The 23053-nt window shown below is 51.1% G+C and overlaps 1 protein-coding gene across 2 annotated transcripts in view; it reads left to right on the forward strand.

Moving 5' to 3' along the window:
* The window catches only part of PLXNA1 (plexin A1), a 284958-nt gene that overhangs the window by 147587 nt on the left and 114318 nt on the right, over positions 1-23053 (forward strand). For both annotated transcript variants that reach the window (XM_032784344.2, XM_032784347.2), the window contains 3 exons: positions 1602-1755; positions 4127-4226; positions 22603-22717. In XM_032784344.2, coding sequence (XP_032640235.1) covers positions 1602-1755; positions 4127-4226; positions 22603-22717 — 369 coding nt within the window. The remainder of the gene's footprint in view (positions 1-1601; positions 1756-4126; positions 4227-22602; positions 22718-23053) is intronic.

The following is a 23053-nucleotide window of genomic DNA, read 5'->3' on the forward strand; positions in this document are numbered from 1 at the left end:
GCAAAATGGAATAAGGACAGCTAACCAACAGATCTCAAAATGTAGTTGTCAGTGTGGACTCACCATCAAATGGGGTTGTTTCTAGTGCGGTTCTGCAGGGACAAACTCAACACTACTCAGTATTTTCATCAGTGATCTGGAAGTCGGTATAAAAATCACTGCTGGTAAACTGTATGGAGAACATGCAGATTGGCAGAGTGGTTAATGGTGAGGCCAGGGCAGTCAGACCGAGCAATCTGCATCACTTGGTAAGTTGGACTCATACAAACAGACTGCATTTTAATATAGCCAGATACAGAGCTGTGCATATTAGACTAAGGAGTGTAGGCTTTTCCTGCGGAATGGGGGATTCCAAAAGGGAGTTAGTGGTCAGAGTGGACAGGCAGTTCCAGACAAGCGCTCACAGTGATTCTGTGGCAGAAGGGGCTAGTGCGGTCCTTGGGTACATGAACAGGAGAATAGTGGGCAGGGGCAGGGCGGTGATTCCACTTCTGTATACGGCATAGGAGAAACCAATACTGGAATACTGCATTCATTTAAAAGGAAGTTGAAAAATGAGAGGGTGCAGAAAAAGAGGCATAAAAATATTTGAGGGCTGGAGAAAATGCCTTATTGAGAGAGAGACTTAAAGAGCTCAGTCTGTTTATCTCATCAAAAAGAAGTTGGAGTAGTGACTTGATTATGATGTCTAAGTACCTTCACAGCGAGAAAACAACAGGTACTAAAGGGCTCTTTAATCTAGCAGAGAAAGGCATGAGAACGACCAATGGCTTCAGTGAAAGCCAGATAAATTTAAATTAGGAATCAGGCACACATTTCTAACAGTGAGGGTGATTAACCATTAGAATAGACGCTCAAGGGAAGTGGTGGATTCTCCATCTCCTGACGTCTGCAGATCAGGACTGAATGCCTTTTTGTAAGAAGTGCTTTAGCTAAACACAAGTTATTGGGCTCAGTGCAGAGGTACCTTGATGAAATGCAGAGGGGGGGGTTTAATAGCAGCCTTCAGCTACCTGAAGGGGGGTTCCACAGAGGATGGAGCTAAGCTGTTCTCAGTAGTGGCAGATGACAGAACAAGGAGCAATGGTCTCAGATTGCAGTTGGGGAGGTCTCGATTGTATATTAGTGAAACACTAGTTCACTAGAAGGGTGGTGAAGCACTGGACTGGGTTACCTAGGGAGGTGGTGGAATCTCCATCCTTAGAGGTTTTTAAGGCCCGGCTTGACATAGCCCTGGCTGGGATGATTTAGTTGGTGTTGGTCCTGCTTTGAGCAGGGGGTTGGACTAGATGACCTCCTGAGGTCTCTTCTAACCTAATCTTTTATGAGTCTATGGAGGAAGTCAGACTAGATGATCTAATGGTCCCTTCTGGCCTTGTGCTCGCTGAATCTCACCTCCTTCCTTGCCCCCGGAATTTTCAGGAATGAGTGAGTGTTTGCTTCTGGACTTGGGGCCAGGCTCACCTGCTGGATTTCAGGGAGCATGTGGGTACTGTTCCTGGCCTGGCCTGGCCTGTTGGTTGGGCTTGGTCTGGTTGATTGTTAATGAGTTCCTCTTGTTAGCTGATTCTCTGTGTGATATTTCTCCCTCCTTTCCCCAGCTGGTTCTGCAGGCCTGGAACGTCCCAGATCTCTCCGCTGGGGTAAACTGCTCCTTTGAAGATTTCACGGAGTCCGAGAGCCGCATTGAAGACGGGAGGATCTACTGTAGCTCTCCATCTGCAAAGGATGTGATCCCCATCACCAGGGGCAGGGGTGAGTTTAGGAACCACACTTGGTCCATGTCACCTTCACAGCGGCTGCCTGACATACCTTGCAGGACTTTCCCATGGAAGCCACATGCAGACAGGAGCTGGGCTAGTTGCCGGCTTTCCCCTTATGACTTAGTTCTGCACTTCCCATAGTGCTGTAGACCTTGAAGCCAGCGAGGAGGCATGAATGTCTGGAATAGTTCAATGGCTGCTCAGCCACCCCCAGCCTGTATATTTTAAACTTACATTCAAAGCCCTGCCTCTTTCTAGCTATCTATAGCGTAAATGTGTGTGACAGCCCCCCTCTCTGCCTCAAGATAGAGGAGAGGGGTAAAGTGTGTCAATACACATGTGGTCAGGGTGTGGGCATTCAGACACACACCATCCCTGCCCGCTGGATGAAATTAGCAGTGCTGTAGTCTCCCCAGGAGAGCAATGTGGAGGCCCTATCATTTGGGGCATTTAAAGCTGGCCTGGACCAGACATGAGGGAATGCCCTGTCAGGATCAGTCCTGCGTTGGCCCTGGGGAGATGGCTGGGTGAGCTAGCAGGTCTTTTCCATATCCAGCAGCGCTGGAGCTGGATGTGCAGCAGTGGGAGAGACTGTTTCTGTTCTCTGCACTCTTGTATATGCATGTAACTGGGCAGCCACTTGTCTCAGGGACAGAGTCAAGGGCACATTCCAGTGGCACTGCTGGGGCGGGTTGGGGGGGAGGGAGGGCTGGCCAAATTTCAGTGAGTGGCATGGTTACTTGGGGCAAGGGGTCACAACACCAGTCAGATTTGGCCCGGCCACTCCTCCTTCTGGGGCAAATGGTGTAGTGACTTGTTACGCAGAGAGTCTGTCCCCATATAGCGGCACCGTAAATGGGCAGGACTCACCACCCGCGGCACCTCCTGCTGGTGATTTCGGGAATTAGCTCGATTCCAGTGGAGCGCCCCCTCCTGGTGGTGTCCCATCCGTTGTTCTGCCCTCTGTTCTCCGCTGCTGTTGCTGGACCCGCGTTGCTCCCTGCTCGGCGGCGTCCTCTTCGAGGCCACTGCCCTCCGGCAGTGTCCCTTAGTCCATCTGGGCCCCCTTCCGGGGATCGATGATCAGCAGTCCGACATTCCAGCCACCATAGTCAACCACACACCCCAAAGTCTAATCCCTCTTGTCAGGGATCGGGCATAGTCTATAATGGCCGCTCCCTACAGCCAATGGCTGGGTGTACTGCAAGGAGGAATGGGGGGGACCCAGGACCGCCCTCTACTCTGGGTCCCAGCGCAGGGACCCTCTGGCGTCAGCCTCGCTGTCCTCTTTCTTTCCCCTCCTCTGTCTGTTCCCCTGGGCCGCTTCCCCTACAGCCCCTTGCACCCACTAGGCCCTTCCCTTCAGGGCCTGCAGCCTGGCGGCTATAGGCTAGAGCCTTCTAGCCTTCCTGAGCCTGCCCAGCACTGCGCTGTCCTCAGTGCTAGTCTCCCCCTTGGAGACTGACCTTCCCCTGTCAAAGGCCTGGGACAGACTGACCGTTCCTGCTCTGGGCAGCCTTTATATATGGGTGAGCCTGGCCCTGACTGGCTCCCCATAAGCCCTTTTCTGATTGGCTCCCGGGCTGCACAGGCTCCCTGGCCTGCCACAGCCCATCCTCCCAGGGAGTGGGGCAGTCTGCCCCACTACAGGCACGCAGGGGAGTCTGCCAAGAACTCAGCTCCTGGAGGCACGGATTCATACGCTGTGTGGGTAAGAGAGGGGAAACTGCAGCTAAGAAACGGGTAGATGCTTCATTGTGCTCTGCCCTCACCCTCTCCTGCTTCTTGCGCACAGCTGCCTGTAGATGGCCCGAGCGTCTAACTGTCAGTCTAGCATTGCGGTACCCTACAGGGCTCTGTGGCACCTCATTCCCTAGCACTGGAGCATTCTCCAAACAGGTTGATTTTGCAGCAGACTCCACCAGACTCTTTTGCTGGCCTAGACTGTTCCAGTATCTGGTTTGGGTGCTCTCCTTAGCCCCTCACGCTGCTGCTACCATGAGCACAACCCAGGGCGCGTGTGCCTCCAATCCCCCGCCCCCCCCCCCCCACACCTGCCAGCACTGCGCAGAGCAGGAAACCGAAGGGGCATTGTGCAGAGCAACTTTGCCTGTCCTCTGAGCCCTGCCAGCCAATCAAGAGGCTTCCTGAAGGAGAGCCCTCCCTTTTTATCTCAGTAACTGGGTGATTTTTTTAGCTATTTGGGGTTAACTGGGATCACTTCATGCCTCAGTCAACCTGCACACGGGCCTCGATTGCTCGCTGCTGTGCCATGTGCTCTGTTCCATAGGCCTCTCTCTGATCCATGTCCCTTGTGCCCGTGGCCCCTCTCTGAACAGTGCATGCACCTTGTTCTCTTGCAGGCGACAAGCGGGTGGTGAAGCTCTACTTGAAGTCCAAGGAGACTGGGAAGAAGTTTGCTGCTGTGGATTTCATTTTCTACAACTGCAGCGTCCATCAGTCGTAAGTGACCTGGGCTGCGTGAGTGGGTTCTGGGGAGGGGTCAGAGTAGGCCATGAGTGACGGAGGCAGGCAGAAGCAGGCAGGGAGAGATGCCAGTTATGCACCTAAGAAACATGTGTAGACAGGCCCAGAGGGTGCTAGCTGTGTGCTATGGCTCATTGGGATTTGGGGTAGGATTGTTGGCAATCTAAGCCATCTGGTCTTCCCCTAAAGTTTGGTGTAGCGAGGGGGCAAGGACTGGACCAAGGTCCCTGAGAACAGGGGAAATCTCTAAACAGTCATAAATCCATCCCATCCTTGTTGTGCAGCTGAGAGAGAGGGAGTGGGAGTCCATTCCTGCTGCTTCTCCAACAGAACCGTTTGCAAAGTTCCAGTCAGACACACCTGTGCAATCTCATGGAAGGCTGTCGTGCTGCACAGGTGGCATTCAAGACGATAGGGTGTCTTGTGAAGGCGTGACTTGACCTGCAGAACCGGGAAGGGAAGAGCCCACAAGCGTGACATTCTGAGCCTATGCTGGCAGTTAGATAGCCCCCAGCACCTGGCCAGTTTCTTTGCTTATAAACGAAGCGCTTGGACCTGGAAGCAGGTGTGAGACAATAAACATGTTGCCCCACAGTGCCTCTTTTCTACAGTCGCTGCTCATAGCAGAAGCTCATTTGAAAACTAGGATTTTCTTTTTGGAAAGCGTTGAAAGAAACAGGAACAAGTTGGATACTCACCAGAATGCAGATTCCTTAGCAATTCCTGTGACTCAACCTCCTCTCTTAGGGGCTGCGCATCTTGTTACGCCTTCAAACAGTTAACATGCAGGGCAGGAATGACTTGGCTATGCAGAACTCATGAAATCCTACGTTTTCCTAGGGATGGCAGGTTGGGACGTTCCTGCAAGGCTGAATGGAACATCCTGCATATGGTGGGGCATTTGCCCAGGAGTTTTCTAAGTGGAAGTAGCTATGGATAGCTTTCTACCCAGACTCTTTTGGAACCTTCTTTAAATGTGGATCTACGATGTCTTTTGAGCCATGCTTATGAGAAAATGTGGGGTGGGATATATGACTGTTGGGATATGCAGTGATGGGTGATATACCCCATGCGTAGATAACATGGCAATAAGTGTAGTATGCAAACTTTAGTTAGAGAAGAGTCTGGGGTGTATTTGGGCAAAAAATTCAGAGATCAAGAATGTGAGTGGTTCTGTTCTGCCAGAAACCCTGCATTCAAGAGACAGGGTGATCAATGATTCCAGCAGAGTGAATGTCTGGCAATGTGTGTTGGAAAGTTTCCTGCAGAAGAGTTTAGCTCCAAATCATAGGGGCAGCCTGGAGCTCTGCTACAAAAAGCCTCTTCAAAGACAATTCATCAAACAAGCTGAGTTTTCAACTTTGATCAGGGAAAAAGCAGGTGAGATGCGGGAGTCCCGGAATGGTGCCTGGAAACCTGCAGTGAATATTCAAGCTTCAACATCTGGGGCTGCTGGTGAACAGGAGAGCCTGAATACACCTATCTCTGCCTATCTGCCAGGGAGATGTCTGTATCCAGGCGGAATTGGGAAGGGCCTCTGGGGCATAAAGGCTGGGCATCAGAACAGAGCAATCAGGACTGTGAGGTAGACAGTTGAGGCTTTGATGTACAGACAGAAATGCTCCCTCCAGGTGTTTTGTGTTGGGGAGGTAAGGCCGGTCCCATGTCTGGCAATTTGGTACTGCCCGCCGCTTCTTCAAAGAGCAGATGTGTCACATGACTCAGACTTTAGGGTCAGAAGGGACCATTATGATCATCTAGTCTGTCTTTACTCCCTTGCAGAGCGAGGGGTGAAGAGAGTTTTAAAACTGGACTTTCTCTCTCACCTTGACCCCAGACAAAAGCTCTGTCTCCCTTCATGTCGTGAGATTTCAGTACCGTTAGATCAGCTTGGGCTGGGGAAAGTTGCATGTCATTATTTTGCAAATTTAAAAAGCAGGTGTGATTTTAAAAAAATAAATCAGTAAAAGAAACAAGAGTTTTAACTACAAGTGGCATCAACTGTGGTCAGATTGGGGGCCCATTGTGTTGGTCTAGAGGGTAGAGATGCTGAGCAAAGTGGCATTTTATTTTATGGGCATGACGTAGAAATAAAAACCCGTAACAAAAATCTCTGCCTGATTTATTACCAGGTTGAGGTTTGATTTTGGATGCATTATTTAAAAAGGCTAATTATGGATTCATTAATATTTATGGACTCTGGGTTGGAGCTGATAGAAAAGTCCTTGTTCAAGGCTGTTGAACATTTTTATTATTTTCTTTACGTCAAGGATTTTAGAGTTTGGAGGCAATTTTAATTGTGTGCCCTGGAGTCAAGTCATAGCCAAAGAACATGACAGTATCCAGGGTGATGCAATACGTTTAAATACTGTTTGCAGACAGGTGGCTTTAATGGATCTCTTCAGAGTTAATAGCCTTTTGGATCCAGGTTTCATATTTTGCAGAGGAAAATCTATAAGTCAGCCTGATAAATTCTGTATTAGGAACAATGTGCTTTTCCACAAGGCTAATGTTTTTACTGTCTAGTTTTCTGATCACCATGTATTATGTTTTACTTTTACATTTGGGCAGCTTCACTTAGGTCAGGAGTCAAGGGCCTGAATGTTGAATCATTTCTCTGCTTGAGGATGAAAGGTTTGGGAGATTTTCAAATCATTATAGAAAGATAGAAGAATTGTGGGCCAGCTGAAACTGGAGTAGCTACCAGGAACTCTAATGAAGTTCCACCAATTTACACCAGTGGAAATGCTGGCCCAGTGTGTTCTCAGCAGAGCTCTGGAAAGGCACCGAGAAAATTTGCAGCTAAAATCCATTTGCAGATTGTGGGTCTGGTCCTGCCATGCGTGGAGAGCCTTTGATTCCTGTTGCCATGCATGAACTGGGCTCTCTGTGCCTTTTCAAAGGGCCCTGGGAATCTTGGTCTTGCTACAGGGGAGACTTGGGTAGGGGAACAGTATGTTACCCCTCCCACCTCCCCCCTTTTTATTTTTAAGTGACCATTATGAAAATGAATCATCAGTAGTCAAAGATGAGCTTAAAATAACTTGTTTAAAAAGTCTCTCCTGTGAATGTATCTTCGAGAGAACAACCTAAGGGGACTTTATCCTATTTCTTTCTGATTTGTTATCTTAGGGCTTTGTGCTTCCAACCAGCACTCTAGACATGGGCTCCTCTCCTTGATAGATTAGCATAACTAAATCTCTAATGAATTTCATTGGCATTTCTCCTTTCCCTGGTTATAGGGAGCTCTGCTTGGGGGGCTTAGAAAGTCTTTCCCTGCATTACTGCTAATCACCTCAGATGACGACAGCAGAAAGAATTTTAAGCAATCTCCTTTACTTTTCCACTTTGCTGCTGCTTGTTTTACTTTTTAGACCTCCTCAGCTTGGGGGAAGGGAAACCTCAGGCAGGTCACTTGTACTTTCTATTTCTGGTGGGTTGTGTGCATAGTGCTACCGTGTTGGGTTTTCTGATAGCCCAGGGGAATGTTGAAATCAACAACCACAAAAGGCTGTTTATATTGAAAGCTTTTTAAAAAATCCATGAATACATTTTGACTGGTGTTAGGTATTTGTAAATGGCCTCTCCTCCCACTCTCTTACATTCCTTTCCAACATTTGCAACCTAAATCTCTTGTTGCCGGCTACAGTTTTCATAAATGGTTAGCGTATTACAGTGCCCAACTTTAGATGCCATAAAAGGGTCTGATTTTCAGAGGGTGGATGAAAATCAGGCCCTTTAAGGTGTCTCAAGTTGGGCACCAAAATCCCTTGAAAATCTTTTCACAACACCCTTCAAGGAGGAGGTGAGATCTTGATCCCACATCTGGATGTCATTCAATCCTCTTTCTCTTGTAATTTCCTCTGGTGCAGGGACTCCCTTGGTGGCGTAGGGCAGGCATAGTGGCCCGGTGTCATCGTCCCCAGACAGTCTGTGGCACAGGAATTTGCTATGGAGTGGGTCAGGGAGGGAAGAGGCCTGTTGGGGCTGGTGGGCCTGTGCGAGTGTTCCAGCTATTCTGGGCTGCTGAGCAGCCTATATGCAGCTGTGGGAAGTTGCCGTAAGGTAGAACATCCAGTAGTGCTGCTGTAACATGTGCTGAGGTTTGGGCTTAGAGTTTTGCCCACTACCATCTGGAGCTGGGCCTCTTGCAAGGTGCAGGTGGGTATCAGAGCCCTTGTTTCCAATGTAACTGCCGCCATTACAGCATCACCAGGACAGCAGACCTTGTCCTGAGCATCGTTGGGCTTGAATTAAAATAGAAACTAGCTAGGTTTGCCTGAAAAGTCAGTTTGTGTTAGCAACTAAGATAATGCACCTTATTCGTGATCTCCGTAGTAACCTCTTGCAAGGGAAGGACACTGACAAGGAGACAGGTAGGGGATTCTCAGTAATGGCCCTTTTTGGGAAGCTATGGCTTTCCATGCTCCAATTAACAAACAGGAATTGGGAGTTGCTTGGAGTCCTCCTGGTAAATCCGAGACGGGGGGAGGAGGAGGGGGTTAGAACTCTCTTTTATAAATGCCCCCATGAGTTAATCTGTTTTGACCTTGTCAATATTTTCCAAACTGCTTTGAGAGGGGAGAGCCGTGACAGAGCCTCGCAACGATTCTCTCGTCGCTCTGCTTTACAGAGAGAGGAATCACCCTGACACTAGGAATTGGAGGCCTATAGCACCTCTCAATACAGATTATGTAATTCTCACTGAAGTGCTGTTTACTGTTGACAAGGTTGCCCCACAGCTGATTTTTCAAGGCCAGTCCTATGTGACATCTGGCAGATGCACAGAGAAGAATCTAGTCTCTATCCTTTCAGAAAAAGCTGCAGCAAGACGACCCAGGCTCCTGTTTGTTAAACCTAGATTAGCACAAAGTGTTTGACTATATACTTGTTCCATGTGCTGGGGGCATCTGCAGTTCTATGTGTAGTGACTAGGTAAGGCTGAGCTTTCCCTGAAATGCCTGAGGGAGGCCTTTGATTAAGGGGTAGCTAGTTAGTGTCCTTACTGTGAAGTCTGAGGCTAGAGCAAGCTGTCCTGAGCCCATGGCTCTGTGTGTTTTCACTAAATCTTTGACTGAGAAACATACAGAGTAACGCTGGGCCCTGTTGCACTCCTTATTACCATGCACATTTCTGCGTGGAAAAGGGATTTAGTGGCTTCTATGACAACATTTTCTCCTCCCTTACCCTGGATCACAAGAAGGAGACTCTATGGGTGGTGGGATCAGTTCATGGAGAGGAGCTGGGCTGATGGGAGACATATTTCAGCTTTGTAGAGCACAGAGTAACAGAATGTATATCCCCGGGCTGTATTCTCGTTCTGGGATCTTTCCTCTGCAGTGGGGATTCTCAGGGCCAGTGCAACCATTTAGGCGGACTAGGTGGTTGCCTAGGGCACTGAGATTTGGGGGTGCTTCTTTTTTAAATGGTTGAGCAGCCCTGCTGCTAGGGCAGAGAGGGAGTCTGAGCTGCCGGCGGGAGCTGGCAGCCCAGCGAGTCCCCTGGGTCAGGGCGCAGCTGCGGCAGCCAGCAGCCCAAGGGGTCCCCTGGCCCAGGGAAACCCTGTGCTGCCGGCTGCCATGGAGGCCCTCTGACCCTGGGTCAGGGCGCCACCGCGGCAGCCGGCAGCCCAGGGTGTCCCCCGGGTCAGGGCGCCCCCGCGGCAGCCGGCAGCCCAGGGTGTCCCCCGGGTCAGGGCGCTGCTGCGGCAGCCCGCAGCCCAGGGTGTCCCCCGGGTCAGGGTACCACCGCGGCAGCCGGCAGCCCAGGGTGTCCCCCGGGTCAGGGTGCAGCCGTGGCAGCCGGCAGCCCAAGGGGTCCCCTGGCCCAGGGAAACCCCGGGCTGCCGGCTGTCGCGGAGGTGCTCTGACCCTGGGTCAGGGCGCCGCCGCGGCAGCCGGCAGCCCAGGGTGTCCCCCGGGTCAAGGCTCCGCCGCCGAGACAGGCGGCAGCCCAGGGTGTCCCCCGGATCAGGGCGCAGCTGCGGCAGCCGGCAGCCCAAAGGGTCCCCCAGGGAAACCCCAGGGTGCCGGCTGCAGCAGAGGCGCTCTGACTCTGGGTCAGGGCGCTGCTGTGGCAGCCGGCAGCCCAGGGTGTCCCCCAGGTCAGGGAGCCGCCGCGGCAGCCCAGGAGCTCCCTGGGTCAGGGCGCCGCCGCCACAGCAGCCAGCAGCCCAGGGTGTCCCCTGGGTCAGGGCGCCGCCACTGCAGCCCAGGGTTTCCCCTGGGTCAGGGTGCCACTGGAGGGGGGGTAGGCAGCTCCCATGGAGCTGCCGCAGTGGTGCCTGCAGGAGGTCCGCTGGTCCGCGGCTCGGATGGAACTGCCGCAGTTGTGCCTGTGGACGGTCGGCTGCTTGCGTGGCTCCGGTGGACCGCGTGCAGGTACCACTGCGGCAGCTCCACCGGAGCCGCGGGACCAACGCGCGGGGCGGCAAAATTGCCGTCCGCCTAGGCGCTCAAAACCCTAGCGCTGGTCCTGGGGATTCTCCTTAGAGTGTGTATGTGGGGGGTGTCTCTGGGGCACCCATTAACTGGGGGAGCCCTGTCAGCACACCTGTATTTGAGCTATACTTTGTGGAGCAGTGGAGACCCAGAGCTGATGCAGAGACACAGACCCCACACCAATGGTAGGGGCCTTCCCCTGACCTTGAATTCATGTGAATCCACTGGGTTTGTGGGCTGTCCATGCGGCCTGGTCTTTAGGTCAGGGGTGCAAACTCTCTTCCTCTCCCCCCCCTCAGTGATGGGATGATTGTGTAGGAATCTCCCCAGGGAGAACCTTCTCTGCTAGCCCTGCCCCTTGACGATTTTCTGTCCCAATCAGGTGCACACTGTTTAAAGGCTACTCCAGCTGCTTTGATAACCCAATTAGTCATTCTGTGTCCAGATGACACGGCTTTCCTTGTAAGCGTTAACTCCCTCGTCAAGGTGTTCTTCAGGACATTGAGTCCTCTTTAGAGATAAAGACATAATGCTAGGTTCCCATATCGACTTGAATAGAGACTGTACTCTGGTTACGTAGGTGAGTGAGAAATCTGCCTTGAAAGTGAGTTGGGAATTCCAGAGAGAGAAAGAGTGAGAGAGCGAGCTCAATATAGGGACACACTTCTGAAAGGAGAACTCTGAACTCAGACATCTAGGAGTGGGGAAATCATAGATATGAGAGCAGGAGGGCTGGCCTGTAGGAATATAGGGACTGCCGGACTGGATCAGAGTAAGAGCCATCTATAAGAGCATAAGAATGGTCATACTGGGTCAGACCGAAGGTTCATCTAGCCCAGTATCCTGTCTTCCGACAGTGGCCAGTGCCAGGTGCCCCAGAGGGAATGAACAGAACAGGTAATCACCAAGTGATCTATCCCCTGTCGCCCATTCCTCGCTTTTGGCAAACAGCCTAGGGACACCATCCAGTCCTGAATCCTTTAGTGCCCAGCCCCAGCTGCTTCAGAGAAAGGTGAAAGCAACCTCCCTTGTGGAAAACCCAAACAGATTTGTTCCCAGTATTTCTTTGGGGGGGGGGGGTGTCCCCCCTCTGGAATCTCTTGGTCAGAGCTTCTATTGTGGCTTCTCTCTGAAGTCTTGAGCCAGAACCAGAGAAACTCTGGGGGCACAGTGGGGGGAGGTTTAACGGACATGGGGGCTAGTTCGTTAGTTTCTTCATTTCGATAAACTGGCAGAACATTTGAGTTTTAACAGAAGTTTGTTCAGACTCACATAGGCACCTGTGCAGAGATGAATCCATTACAAAGCAGCAGCCCCAATAGCATGTAAACAAACTCCTCTCATTGGCATAGGGGAATGGAGAAGGTCAAATGGCATAGGGAGCGTAGTTGTAGCCATGTCGATCCCAGGATATTAGACAGACAAGGTGGGGGAGCTAATCTCTTTTATTGCCCCAACTTCTATTGGTGAGAGAGAGACGCTGTCAAGCTCTGTGTAAGCTCAGAGCCATGTGTCTCTCACCAACAGAAGCTGGTCCCATGAAAGGTCAAATGGTGATAGGGTACCTGATCTGGATGGATGGCAGGATTTTGGAAGGTCACAGAGGGGAACTTGATTGATGGGAGTGGGATGGCACTTTGGATTGGGGAAATCACGCCTGGGCTCACACACCCGTCCTCTGTGTAATTCTCATATGTGAGACATTAATACCATCAGGTACTGGCATAGAAAACAAGAAGGCTCAGAGCTCTGCCCTCAGGTGGTGACGATGGTGGCCTTAAGAACCATCAGTGGTCAATCACTGAACCTCCTTGACATCTCCCAGCAAAGCTGTTCTTTCTTGGAGCCTCCACACCGGCCCTGTGTTCTGAGCTCCCCCTGTTGGCCGTGTGGCAGCAGACTGCCCATAAACCCTACCCCAGAACGAGGGCAACGTACAGGGTGATACTGGTGCACAAAGAAGGAAGCGAAGCAAAGGAAACTGGTTTCGTTTCAGCTCCACTAGCCCTGTGGGAAATGGATGGGGGGCTGGAGTTGGTGTCTGTCCGATGGGGAGGCAGGAAAATACATTTTATTTATAAAGCTTCTTTGAGGGCATCACAAATAAGAGGCCCAAACAGTACAGAAATGGCCAAGCAACTGTAACTCTACCACATCTGCAGTCGGGCGTCCTTCTAACTTCAGGCATGTGAATAGAGCAGCCCTGTCTCACAGGTCAGGCTTTTGTTATAAGTCTCCATTAGGCAAATGGGATTTTAATGCATTGCTTCAGGGGCCGGGTGCTGCGTGTCAGTGTAAGGAAGGCAGGGGCTGGGCTCGCTCCTAGCGTGTGAATCACTGCAGCCCCTGCTCAATGCACAGACTCTTCCAGGCTCCTCACCCTGCTGTTGCCTTTTTCCTTCTTTCTTCTATAGCTTAAAACTAATTTGTGTTCCTCAGGAAAGTATCGCCTGCTGGTACTTGCTAGAGCCAGGTGTAGTATGGACAGGTGTTGTGCAAACTCTCTTAGCTCTGCTCGTGCCCCCGCTGTCCAGACCTTTGGTCCCCCTGCTGTCCCTGTCCCAGGCTTCCCACATGGTTCTGCCTGTGCCCTGCAATTTAGATGCAATTGGTGCTTTACAAAACAAGTACAGATCGTGTCCTCATCCTGCAGATCATATAACTTTAGGGCCTGATTCTGCAACTTTTACTCCCGGTGAGTAGCATTTACTTATGTGAGCAATCCTACTGCCTCTAATGGGACTGTTATGCTACTTGTTTGACGTAAGGGATGCAGAAAATCAAAGACGACATGAGGAGCTGGGGACACACAGCGGTATAGAGAGGACAGGGGCAAGGTCGATAAGTTCCCTGGGAGAATAATGTGCACATCTTGAGGTTACTTTTTTTAAATCTAAGGCTTTGGTTGAAAGGCCTCCTTGAAGCTGCAACTTTTCAGGAGAGACTCCGAGAATGGGAGGGAGGGGTTGTAGTGAGCAGGGTCAGGAGGGAGCCCCAGATATAGGGCAGCACGAAGGAAGGTGTACAGGTGAGTTCAAAGAGGCATCCACAGAGATGGGTTGGGTTGAGCAAAGAGAGTGGCGTGGGTGTAAAGGAGATGAGAGCCAGCCTGCAGCACTCCTTGCTCCTTCAGTCCTAGGTCTCTCTGGTACCCTGGTGAGTACGAAGGGGGCTGGCAGTTTGGTGACATGGACAGAAGTCTGCCATAGACTAGCAGGAGACTGCTCAAACTCATGGGGTTCTGTGGAGGGGAATGCCATTAACCGACTAATGACTGCCACTAGCACAGGCCTCCTTACACCTCCCCCCCCCATCAATGTGTTCTGCAGATTAATGGAAGCAAAGCACAAGGCGCTTACAGTGCAACCACCCTCCCTCTCAGCTGCCACTCCAAATGTAGGCTATAATGAAATGTAATATTTCTAAGGATGTATCTTTCATCCTGAGATACCATCTTAAAAGTAGCTCGGGGGATCTTAGGAAGTCAGAGGGAGCTGCTATGCGTATGCAGATGCTGTTTCCGTCAGCACAGATCATGTATATAATTTTCCTTTCCAGTGAATCTCTCTTGTTCTGTGTGTGCTCGTAATAGAACTTGCCCCCTCCTCCCTTCCCCTCCCCATGGTTTGCTCCGTATCCTTCCTCCAGGGCTGGCTTGTGTAGAAATCACTGCTCCCCACCAGCAGGGCTTCCTCCTAGCACCTCACGTGAAAGAGCCCAGACTGCTCACGTCAAACACCTGCCTCTTCCTTTCTCTCGCTTTCGGGAAGCACCTTTGGCCACCTTCACCTTGCATCTTCCTTCCTTCCGTCCTGCTCTCTACTTGTTTCCCCAGTCAGGCTTATCTCCCCCCTGTGGATTCTTGTTTTATTCTCTGCCTTCCCCTCTCTCCGCACAGAGCGCTGAAGAGCTCTTGGTGCGCTAAGCTGGAGATGAGAGAAGTGAGTGGATTTGTGCCCCAGGCTGTGCATCTACCGATATAATGGCGAGGTGCACTCTGTGCCTGGGGATGAGAGCGAGTGAAGGTGAATGAGGAACGATGCTACCCCATCAGACTCAATGGAAAGACTCCTGTTGCTTGGACGAGGCCCTGGGACAGCAGGAGGAATGCCGTGGGGACTTGAGCTGCTTGCTTCTAAACTGGCTGACAGGAAACTGTCTCCTGATGTTGTGATCCACAGGTTCTCGGACTGGGCTCTGTGGAGCTGATTGTGTCCTAGCTGGGATTTCAGGAGTGACGCTTTCTACTCTTTATAGCCTTTTCTCCATATAGCCTGGTGACTCTCCTGTGGTATCCAGAGACTTCCTTGACTCACTAACCCCCCTGCACTGCCGCCTGGTGCTCCTGTATCAAATGTTTCTTTGTGTAAATTGAACCGTGAGCAAATTCACAAATGACCCCAGAATTGGAAGGAAAGCAGCCCCTCTGAGCCGTCACCTAGCGGGGACAGCAGGCCATGAGTGGAGACTCTGGCCTCAGATCCAAGGCTCAGTGTCCCCTACTCAATGCTGCTCACTCCACCTCTCTTTCTGCAAGGCTTTGTGTTTACTAGGGTGATCCTCGTTGGCTGCAGACCTCACTGCTTTTTTTCTAGGTGGGGGAACCTACAGCCATGATGCACCCCAGCTCATTGTGGCCCCCTTAGAGGTTCCAGAGAAGACCCTGGACATGGATCGTTTCATGACTATGAGCTCCTTGGGGGAGGGATCTGTTTGTACAGCACCTAGCACAATGGGGCCCTGGTTTATGGCTCAGGCTTCTAGGAGCTGCAGTAATACAACTAATAAATCATCATCATAATGCTCAGAGACCCTTAGGAGGCAAGGAGGGGGGCAGTTTGACTGGCAACCCTGCTAGTCTGCCTCCTGGTGGTTGCTGCCAGTGAACCCAGTCCCTCAGGGTAGGTTTCTGTTTTGCCTAACTGGAGGTCTTTGCTGAGTTTGTCTCCACTCGTGACACTTGGCTCCACCACTTGGAGGAGGCAGGAGAAATTGCTGGTAAATTAGTCATAGGTGACATGGCGGCTGAGCTGGTTGGGGCTCTGCGCCTGCATCTGGGTCTGTATTGTGGCTCCGACATAAATAGTTTCCTGCCCAGTTTGGTTGGTTGTGGAACAGGTGCAATCAGGGAGTTGCTGTCTGCCCCAGTGCCTAAAGTTTAAGGACGAGTGTGAGGGAGATTTCCTCCAGTTATCAGGAGTGATGAAAGCTTTTTAGTTGATAAGTGACGAGGAATTAAAAATGCCTGACGGTGGGAAGCAGGAGAGAGACTGCACAGATGGCAGCATGCTGCCGAGCAACCTGCCACTGCATCGGGAACAGACAGTAATGACGAATGGACACTTCAGGATAAAACCTCAAATGCGTAGTACAGCCTGACATTGGGCAGAATGCGCCTCTCTCAAACGCACAGCAGAGAACTCAGGCTCTTTTGTGTGCTTTGTCAACACCAGGGATCCAACTGGGCCAGTTTGCCGTGATTCATTGAACCAGTAAGTTTTGCTGCTAGAGGTATCTCATCTCTAGAATCTCAGCTTTCATTATCTTCTCTCTAGCATTTGCTTCCTGTTGTGAAGGTTGTTTTTCATAACGGACAAGTGCAAACTAGTGCAGTGGTGTCTGAGTCTGCAGACTGCTTGAAAAGCTAGCTCTGGGAGAGGTTTCAGCTTCCCATATTCATTTCAAAGGGTTCCAACACCTAATCGTGATCATTTACATTTCAAGGCTGCTAACTGTTTCACTGCTGATCAAAGCATGCAAGGAAAGAGAGGGACAATCAGATATCAGTAATCAGCTTAATTTGCAGCAAGCAAGATTAAGGTTAGATATTAGAAAAATATTTCTGTCTATAAAGATAGTTAAACACTGGAACAGGCTTTCTAGGAAGGTGGTGGAAGGTTTTTAAGAATAGGTTAGACAAAAATCAGTCAGAAATGGTCTAATGATACATAATCCTGCCTCAGCTTGCGGGGGTGGACTAGATGACCTCATGAGGTCCCTTCCAACCTTTTGATTCTATGATTCTATGAGGTCCCTTCCAACCCTAAATTTATATGATCACAGTGATAAGCCTGGTATGACAATGTCAATAACATGGTTTGTACCCTTTGGGTCTCATTCTGGCATCATGAATGAGAAAGCTTAGGCCGCAAGTGGAATTCAGGAGAATAAATTACTAATTTATTGTCCCAATCTAACTCCTGGACTTGCCAAGGAAATATTGCTGAATGGAGGGGAACTGGAATTGGAATTGACTAGGATAGGTAAGGGTAACACATGTCAGAACTGTGTTTAATTCTGTTCTAGTTTAGGTTCCCTAGTGCTTGTGTTCTAGCTGCTATATGTTTTATAGAGAGTTTGGCCAGCTAGTCTCTGTTAATGCCCCTGTACACGAGGGATTAAGTAACAGTAACTATAATATAATTACATTTGATATCTTCATGGTGGAGGGGAATCCTAGCAAGAGGTAACAATGTCATGCAGAACTCCAGGAACTGGCACTTTAGAAATGGCTCTCTTAGGTTAGAAAGCCTGAAGGTGTAAATTAGGAAATTAAAATCCCTGGAGGGTGTTGAAGAATGGCTTGTTAGAGTCACTAGAAATAAGTCTATTCCCTGTCAGATAAAGAGGAAGCCAACAGGCCAGAGAGAAGCCAGTGTGGGTAACTGGTAAGGTACACACGGCCTAAAGTATACCTGGGGATACCGGAGACCCAAGTTCCCTGTCAACTGCGTGGCACCCTATTTAACGCCGCACAGACGCTCGGGGAGCCCTCCTGGGGACCAGCCACAGCCAGGGGAGGGGCGCCCCTTCCCCAGCCCCAAGCTAGACTGGCCCCCAACCTGCTATGGCCAGGGCAGTTCCCCAGCCCCAGCTATGCTGCAGCCTGGACCTGTTGCGGCCGGGCGGGCCAAACCTGGATGGGATGGCGCAGCCTGAACCTGGGCAGCCCAGATCTGGTCAGGGCAGCGCGGTGTGGCCCAGACCCAGCCACAGCCAGGGCAGCTCGGCTCGAACCCAGCTGGGGTGGCCCAGCCCGAACCCTGCTGTGGCCTAGATCTGTTGTGGCAGGGGCGCCCCTCACCGAACCCAGCCCTGGCCTGGACCTCCTGGGGCTGGGGGAGGGGCACCTATCCTGCAGCCCCAACCTTGGCGCTGTCGCGGCAGGAAGAGGCGCCTCTCGCCCCCCAACCCAGGTCCTCTCTCCCTGTTGTAGCCCCGGAGCACCTTCCTGCACCTCAACCCCCTCATTCTTGGCCCCACCCCAGAGCCTGCACGCCCAGACAGAACCCTCCTCCCCACCCCAACCCTCTGCCCTAGACCTGAGCCCCTCATCACCAGCCCTACCCTAGAACCCGCAGTCTGAGTCGGAGTCCTCATAGCCCTGCACCCCAACCCTCTGGCCCAGCCCTGAGCACCCCCCACACACTGAACCCCTCGGCCCCACCCCCACCACATGAATTTTGTTATGTGCACTGATATGAAGGTGATGTGTGACACATCACCTCCATACTGGTGCACATAACAAAATTCATTCTGCCTATAGGTGGGAAAAATTAGAGGGAACCCCGAGACTCATCCCAGGGGAGGCTGGGAGAAGGGAATGGAAGATGATTAGGTGCACTCATCACTCCCCTCCCACCTCCCCATACACACGGCTGGAGTGCTCTGCCTCGGAGCGGAGCTCATGGCCTCAGTGCCTTGTAGGATCAAGCCCCCAGTGTGGGACTGTCCCTCCCAATTCAGGACTGATGGCAACTTTAGAAGAGGTCTGGAAGCATTAGGCCATGACCTGAAAGAGACAGGAAGAAAAGACTGCTTAGCCTTGAAGTTAACATGGGACAAGGCTAGGTATGTGGTACACAGATCCCTAGGTGGAGTCCTTCTTTCTGGTCCCATCTTCTCCTTCCCCAGGGCATACCACATATTCCCCAGTGTTATTGCAGCCTCATTTTAAATGTCCAGAGTTATGGAGGCCTGAGAGACTATGAAACAGTCTGAAAAATCTCATGGCTAGAAGATGTTTCTTCATATTCAGCTTGTATTTGCCGGAGCTTCATTTCATCTTCTTACTTCTGGTTGTACCACTGGGCCACCCAAAGAGTCTACTCTGCCCTCAGTGATCACCCCATCAGGTGCTTGTACCCAGGAACCCCTTTGACCAACTTCTCCATGGATACTGCTTTACTGCTTGGATTAATTCCCAGTCTCCCATCATCCTGACAGCAGATTTGTCTGCCTCCCCATCCCTGCTTGAGGGAGGATAGGAGCAATCCTTTTGCTTTATTGTTTGTTTTTTTCCCACTCTGCACCACCCCATCAAAGCTACTGGAGATAGGAGGCTACAGCTGTGCTTTTAAGTTGAATATCTGCAGCTGAAATAAAATTGCATATATTTGCATAAGGAGCATCTCAATTAACATATTTGTGGGTAAAGCAACAAGGGCTGTTCATTTGGAAGTGAAAACGTGAGCGAAACATGGAAATGACTTCAGCCCCTTTGCAAGCAGCTTAATTAAATATTTCCTTAGCGTGTGCGCATGGATTTAAAAAGCCACTGCTGTATATGTAATGGGGTGTGAAACTCTAGAGCAAGGAGCCCCGTCCCTGCAAAGCCCCAGGTGTGTGGATTTGTACGGAAGCTGCCTGTAGCTTGATCTGTCTGAGCAGACATCTATGTCATACTCACCATCCTTGTGTTATCCCAGCACCTCTGAAGTGACAGCTTGGCCCAGGGGGCTGGGGGTAGAGGGGGAAGAAGGAATTCAGCGTGATTCCTGAATTGGTTGGAGCCTCTTATATGGGAGGCGTTCTGTTTCCTTACATTGCAGATCTAGGCTTTCCCCCTCCCTTTCACCTCCTTCACTGCTCTTCCTGCAAAAGCCCCGCAGGGGGTGCTGGCATGGAAGCCTGACTTGTTCAGAGCTGGGGTTCAAGGTTAGCCTTTCCACTCTAGGCAGTGTACCGGTCTCATTCCTGCCAAGGGCCCTATGTACCTAAGGGTGTCCCTGTGTTTCCATGTAATTGCTGGGGTCCCAGCTCTGTGCTAGTGAGGACGATGGCAGCAGGACAAGCCCTTCATTGGGGGTAATCTATGCTGTGCCATTGTTCTTTCCTCCCTCTTGGTTGTCTCCCTGCCTCCTCCCATCCCCCCCGCTGCTTGTCTCCCAATCAGCAGGCCAGGTTTGGTTCCATGGGACGCTCTTGCTTCTTGTAGGCCTGGCTTGAGAGTAAGAATCCTGGATTAATTTAGGGCCTTGTGGGGTTGTGACAGCACCTTGTCCTGAAGGAGCCATGTTCTGATGGAGGCAGGTGTTGTGAAGTCGGGACTCAAGTGGTGCAGACCTGAATTGCACCCTTCCCAGTGGAGATACGCCCCATGCCAGCAAAGCACTGAGCTCCTTGGTGATTTACCCTTGAAGCAGTGATAGTGTCAGAGACTGTTGTTTGGTGTCACCGAGAGACTCCCCATTCATTTATTTAGCTACTTGCTCTGCGCTAAACAGCTATTTAACAACCACATTAATATCTGGGTGATGGCTTAAAGCTAGGATTCTGCCTGTGTTGAGCCCTCTTGTGATGTGAGATCGCCATCTGTACTAGAAATACTCTGTGTCAGCTGATCCTGGACCTGAAGCAGGCTGTTAAAGCACTTCTGAAATGTGTCTTACAACAGGATGGTGGCCTTGTCTAGACTCGGAGAAATGGAGTTTCTGAAGAACATATTAGCTGTCACATTTTAAACAAAATCCTCTTTAAAGGTGTATTAGCACCAAATATAGAAAGGGTTTAATACCTTGGCAAACGTGCTAGTTGGGTATGATCAGCCCTAGGCTGCGTGAATATGTGGCAAGGCCAAAATACCATCAGGTTAGTAGAATTCTTCCCAGGTGAGCAATCCCGGGGGTGGTTTGTAATAGAGCCAAGGAAGTGTCAGCAGGCAGCCTGTCCAGACCACGAGCACATGGGCCAGGATCGACAGCTAACACAAATCCAGCAGCACTTCTTGTCCCACGCCGGGGGCTACAGCATAAGCGCATTGCCCCTTCCCACTATTCCCTTTGTGTGGCTCAGGCTGATATTTCACACTGAATCCCTATGCCCAGCCTTGGAACTAAAGACATAGTGCGGACTATTGCACTGCTATAGTGGGTAGGTGCAAGGGGCTCTGTGCCATTCCGATGCTGCAGGCTTGGCTAGCTGCTCAGTTTCTCCGGGAATCGGCTGACATGCTGAGGTAACTCCAGGTCTCCTTTTCGTGTCCAGCTCTAATTATGGTGCTTTGGAAGGGCTGCAGTTGTGCTCTTTGTGCTCAATAAAAGCTTCCTGCCTCCCATGTCTGTATCCTACCAAAGCTGTCCCTTTGCAAGGCATCTCTGATACAGGGACTTCAAAGTACAGGAGCAGGGCTCTTGGAATCAAACAATGGTGAGCATGGGCCCTGGGGAGATGCAGAGGAGAGAGAGGAAGGGGGGCCGAGAGAGACGCACACAGCTAGAGCGAAGAGGGAAACACACACACAATCAGCCAGAAGGAGACAGAAAACCATGGGAGGGATTGAGACACACAAACAACCAGAGAAGGACGTGGGAAACACAGGCATAGCCCAGTGAGTGACGAAGGATGTGGGAGGGGGCCGACAGAGGGGGGTCACACACATTGCATTGTAACCAAGTGAAAGGCGCCTCAGTTATGAAATGTTAATCTGACCCAACCTTTGGCCAGTTATAATTTTCCTCTGAATGAATGTGCATTAATGCAGAGGGCTTTTTCTCCCTGCAATGGAGGGGCCTTGTTCTGACTCCATTTGCTAAAATTGCCTTTCATAAAACCAAAAATAAAGCTCACAAAGTGTGCAATTCAGCCCCCTCATGAGCAGGCGGGAAGGGAAGGGCCCAGCGCTGCCAAGTTAGAGAGAAGGGTCGGCCACAGGTCCCCTGCCTTTGAGCACATGGCGTGTGTTATCACCACATGTTTTGACGGGAAGCAGGGGAGGAGAACGAGGCTGGGACAAAGTGAGGAGTGAGAGACCCTGTAAACTTTGTATACAGGCCCTGGAATGGATGATGTGATATTGGAGGGGGCTCCCTTGTTAGAAGCCAGACTGACCGTAGGGCCCCAGGCTGGTGCTTTGACATAGGGAGTGGAGGGGTGACTCTGTGGGGCCTGTCAACCCTCTGATTGCGCTCTTAGTGCCCGAGGGTGGTGCAAGGGGGTGCTGTGCCGCAGGTAGTGGAGTGGGTGACGCGGTAAGGCCGTTCTCCCCTTTGACTGTGTGCTGCCCCCAAGGTGGTGCTAGGTGGCTCTGTGCTGTATCAGATACAACAATGGCTCTCAAATTTTTTAATGGTGACCCCTTCCACCTACCAAGCCTCTGAGTGTGACCCCCCTCTTATAAATTAAAAACACTTTTTTATATATTTAACACTATTATAAATGCTGGAAGCAAAGCGGGGTTTGGGGTAGAGGTTGACAGCTCACGACCCCCCATGTAATAATCTCGCAACCCCCTGAGGGGTCCCGACCCCCAGGCTGAGAACCCCTGAGATACAACCATGTGGATAAGATGTGAAATAGAGACCCTGACCTTTCGTGGTGATTAAAAATCCTGTAGCACTTTAAGCAAGGGTCAGGATGTTAACCCCTAGATGCTGGCCAAATCTGACTGCGGGTAATTCCATTCTGCCTCCCTAAATCCCCCTGCAGGTTCAGTTGGAGAGTGAGTGTGTGTTTTCACCTCTTGTCCGAAATTATTGTGTGGCCTAATGTTGCCATGGGCCATTAATACAACTGCATTTCTGTGGGTGGAGGAACAGGCCCTGTTGCAGTCTGTAAGGCGCTTTGGGACCACAAGAGGTGGTGACAGCCTCACTGTGTTTTGATGCTACCTCACGGGCTCTTTCTCCCTACAGCTGCCTGTCCTGTGTGAATGGCTCCTTCCCATGCCACTGGTGTAAATATCGGCACATCTGCACCCACAACGCTGCTGACTGCTCCTTCCAGGAGGGGCGTGTCAACATGTCTGAGGTAAGGAGCCATAAAACTGCTGCCCCCAGAGTCTCCAGCCACCTCCCATCTGCTCTGCTTTGGTTTCTGACATGGACTGTTTGCTGGCTTTTGAGGGAGAGATCTGTAGAGCTGCAATCCCTTCTCTGTCCCCCGAAACCTTCCAAAATCTGTGACGGCCTCAGGCCTGCAGCCCTCCAGCCAGGGCTTGCTCTTGGTTTCTGTTGCCTGGGCAGTGATGGATGCAGTTGTGGAGATTCTCCTGGGCTGTTTCCCTGCCTGGTTAGCCCTCAATGGTATCATCAGCTTGTCCTGATGCTCAGTCACTGTGTGAGCCATTAAGAGTGAGGCCTGGGG

This window comes from Chelonoidis abingdonii, chromosome 17, assembly GCF_003597395.2.
Source record: "Chelonoidis abingdonii isolate Lonesome George chromosome 17, CheloAbing_2.0, whole genome shotgun sequence".
In the NCBI taxonomy this organism is placed as follows: domain Eukaryota; kingdom Metazoa; phylum Chordata; order Testudines; family Testudinidae; genus Chelonoidis; species Chelonoidis abingdonii.